Below are 2,910 nucleotides of genomic sequence, written 5' to 3' on the forward strand. Positions count from 1 at the left end.
GTATTAAGCGTGCGGAAGCTACCAGTTTTTTTCTGAGACATGGTCCCCTAGTTTAAGACCTGATTGATTACAGAAAAAGGCATCTGTCGAATGACCTAATGGTAATTTACAACCAGAGTACACCTGGTTTCGTAAGAAAAACTATTTATACTCTTATCTACAACAAGCTATTAATTGTAAGTAGAGATGGATACTGGCTTGCAGTGGAATCCAGGACGCGCGTTTCGTCCTATTTGGGACTCGTTAGCTGGGTGTACCTGCATCTCAGAGTTGATGTTCACTCTGGGACTCGAAACCCAGTACCTTTCGCTTCAAACGCCATCACGTTATCCACTCAGCTACTGAGTCCTGGTAGTCACTTGCTTGTGCGATGGAGTGAAGTGAGGCAACATGCACAGTATGCAAATATGCCAATTAGAGACTGACCAGCTGCAGTCCTAAAAATCAATGGGAAAATCCAAACAAACAATACCAAGTGAATTTTAACAAGCTATTAAGTTGACTCAACTCTTAACATCCGCTTTCGATCCACCATGTAGTGAACGCACTAACCGTTCATTCAGACTTTTATCATAAATTGGAACAGCATAAAGTTCGTTTGAATTTCCGTTGTTTTGCTCCTATTATAACCCCAAGAAAGTTAAAGACAATGACTTGATAACTCCTCTCGACATAGTTTACATTTTGAACTGTAAAATCTTTTTACTTTGCTTTATTACAGTACATTAAATGATGCATATACTTCTATCTGCTGTATAAAACATACATCAGGAGTTAATCACTGTTAGAAGAAAAAGGGGACAATAAATCCTAAGTACAAAATAGTACTACACAAAAGAGTATGAAGAAATTTTGATCCAATTTGTGCCACTTAATTATCCGGAATCTGCCATGACTATTCGTGGCAGTTTCGATGAAGTATATTCTTGTGTTTCATTCGTACTAACCGTTCTGACAGAACTTTTAGGTACATCATTTGTTGGTGACTGTCGTTCTTTCGGATTGTATGCGTTACTATACGTATTACAAAGATACATATAACCCAAGTAAGTATCCTTATATGAGGAATTATAATAGGTTTGAGATGTTTTCATGACAGCTGAACGTAAAATACCTTTTAGACTGGATTCAAGTGAAAGTATGCGTGAAATTTTTGTTACAGAATGATCGTCTGATGGTACCAACGAGCAGTACTCTCCTACAAGCTATTAAAAAAAATTAGAACAAGCATTAATAGTACTAAAACAGTATTCGGATATTCGTATTAAAAAACCCATGGCGAAACAGTTTAAGTGATTTTCCTACAAAAACAATAAAACTACGAGGAGTGTAGTTTTAGAAATTAAATTTTTTTGTTTCTTGTTAAGTATTTTACTGATGACACGAAAAAGAGTCTATGTAGGATTACACTTTGAATGAGGAACATTTTAACCATTTACTCTAACGAACCTTGAACTAACAATTCACTCACTTTGCATCCTGATTTTTTCTACGTTGATTTGGTGTGCACAGAATCACCATGCACATGGAAAATTAGGTTGGGTAATACTTATTTAACACTACTTTGTCTTAGGAATGCACCATGTGCTAAGTAGCTCAAGGCGCCTTATTTTGACAAAACACTTCAAAAAGGTGGAAAACCATTATAGACATCATAAATACTTCCTTGAGGATCGGCCTCTTAAATAGGACTTATTTATGGAAACTGCTTCCTTGTTTCAGATTCAGAAGACGATGCATAGAAATTCTTCGAACCAAACCATAAACCTAGGACATACATTTTACAATTTCATGGCGTGACACTTGGGTTTGCACTCTAAAAACTAAAGCAAGTTGCTTTATCTATTCAAGTTATTTGGGGGAATACTGTCAGTTACGGAGTCGTCAGTTTTTAATCTTCGAAAACGTTATTTTCCAAGTATGACACTATCTACTGATTGATACTTGTTAATTATATTATTGAAACAATCCCTAACCAATATATGGCATACATATGAACCCAGGAAGAACACCCGGGGTCTTGGACCATCTACTTATCCCAATCAAGAAAGATTATGACAAACCTACAGGTATTAGACTTGAACTCAGTCAGCGACAACGTAGGACCAGGCACATATATGCATCGGTCCAAGTTGCCATACCTCGTTAGCACAACAAGATGAACACCGGATTCATAGAAGTAATTAATTTAGTGGTGGTAGTATATAAAGAAAGGTTGTATGTAAGGATATAGTATAGGAAGGAAAAAAGTTATGAAGCAATTTTAATCTCAAGGTTTAAGGGAAGATAAAGAGTGTATACACCTACGTCATTGTGATCGATTCTGAGCCATGTCACCCAGAGTTTCCAACCATTGGTTACGATAGTCACGCGGACCCTAACCAGGTAGTCTGCATTTACCAACACGGCTCAGACTAGAAGTTAGTGACTTCAAGCACTGATGCCATGTTTTGGTTTGGCCGCCCCTAACTCTTTTCCAACCATCCCCTACACTGGTCAACATTGCGCGTCGTGGTAATCAGTGTTCAGGCATACGTAACACGTGCCCAACCATCTCAGTCGATGAAGATTCATGATCTCATCAACTGATTTACCATCATTCCCTAATACCCTGTGTCTAACCTCACTATTACTTACCCGGTTATCCCAGCAGATGCGAGCAATATTTCTAAGGCATCTGTGGTCAAATACTAGTAACTTACGAGTATCTTCTACTCTTAAAGGCCATGTTTCACAGCCGTAAAGTAGAACAGAGCGAACTGCTGCGCAGTATACTCGTCCCTTAATTGATAGACGGATATCTCGTCTTCGCCATAGGTGACGTAAGTTGGCAAAAGCCAAACGAGTTTTTTGAATCCGTGCTGAGATTTCGTCAGACACCAACCCATTATGGCTGATCAGACTTCCAAG

At 38.2% G+C, this 2,910-nt stretch overlaps 1 protein-coding gene across 1 annotated transcript in view; it reads right to left on the reverse strand.

Annotated features, from left to right (window-relative positions):
- Window positions 1-686: 686 nt before the first annotated feature.
- Window positions 687-2,910, reverse strand: part of Smp_059100 (msf1/px19 related) — a 6,542-nt gene continuing 4,318 nt past the window's right edge. The window contains exon 3 of the mRNA XM_018796952.1: window positions 687-1,205. Within this exon, the coding sequence (XP_018652042.1) occupies window positions 876-1,205 (330 nt within the window). The 3' untranslated portion in view covers window positions 687-875. The remainder of the gene's footprint in view (window positions 1,206-2,910) is intronic.

The sequence above is a fragment of the Schistosoma mansoni genome, chromosome 4, assembly GCF_000237925.1.
Source record: "Schistosoma mansoni strain Puerto Rico chromosome 4, complete genome".
Taxonomy (NCBI): Eukaryota; Metazoa; Platyhelminthes; class Trematoda; order Strigeidida; family Schistosomatidae; genus Schistosoma; species Schistosoma mansoni.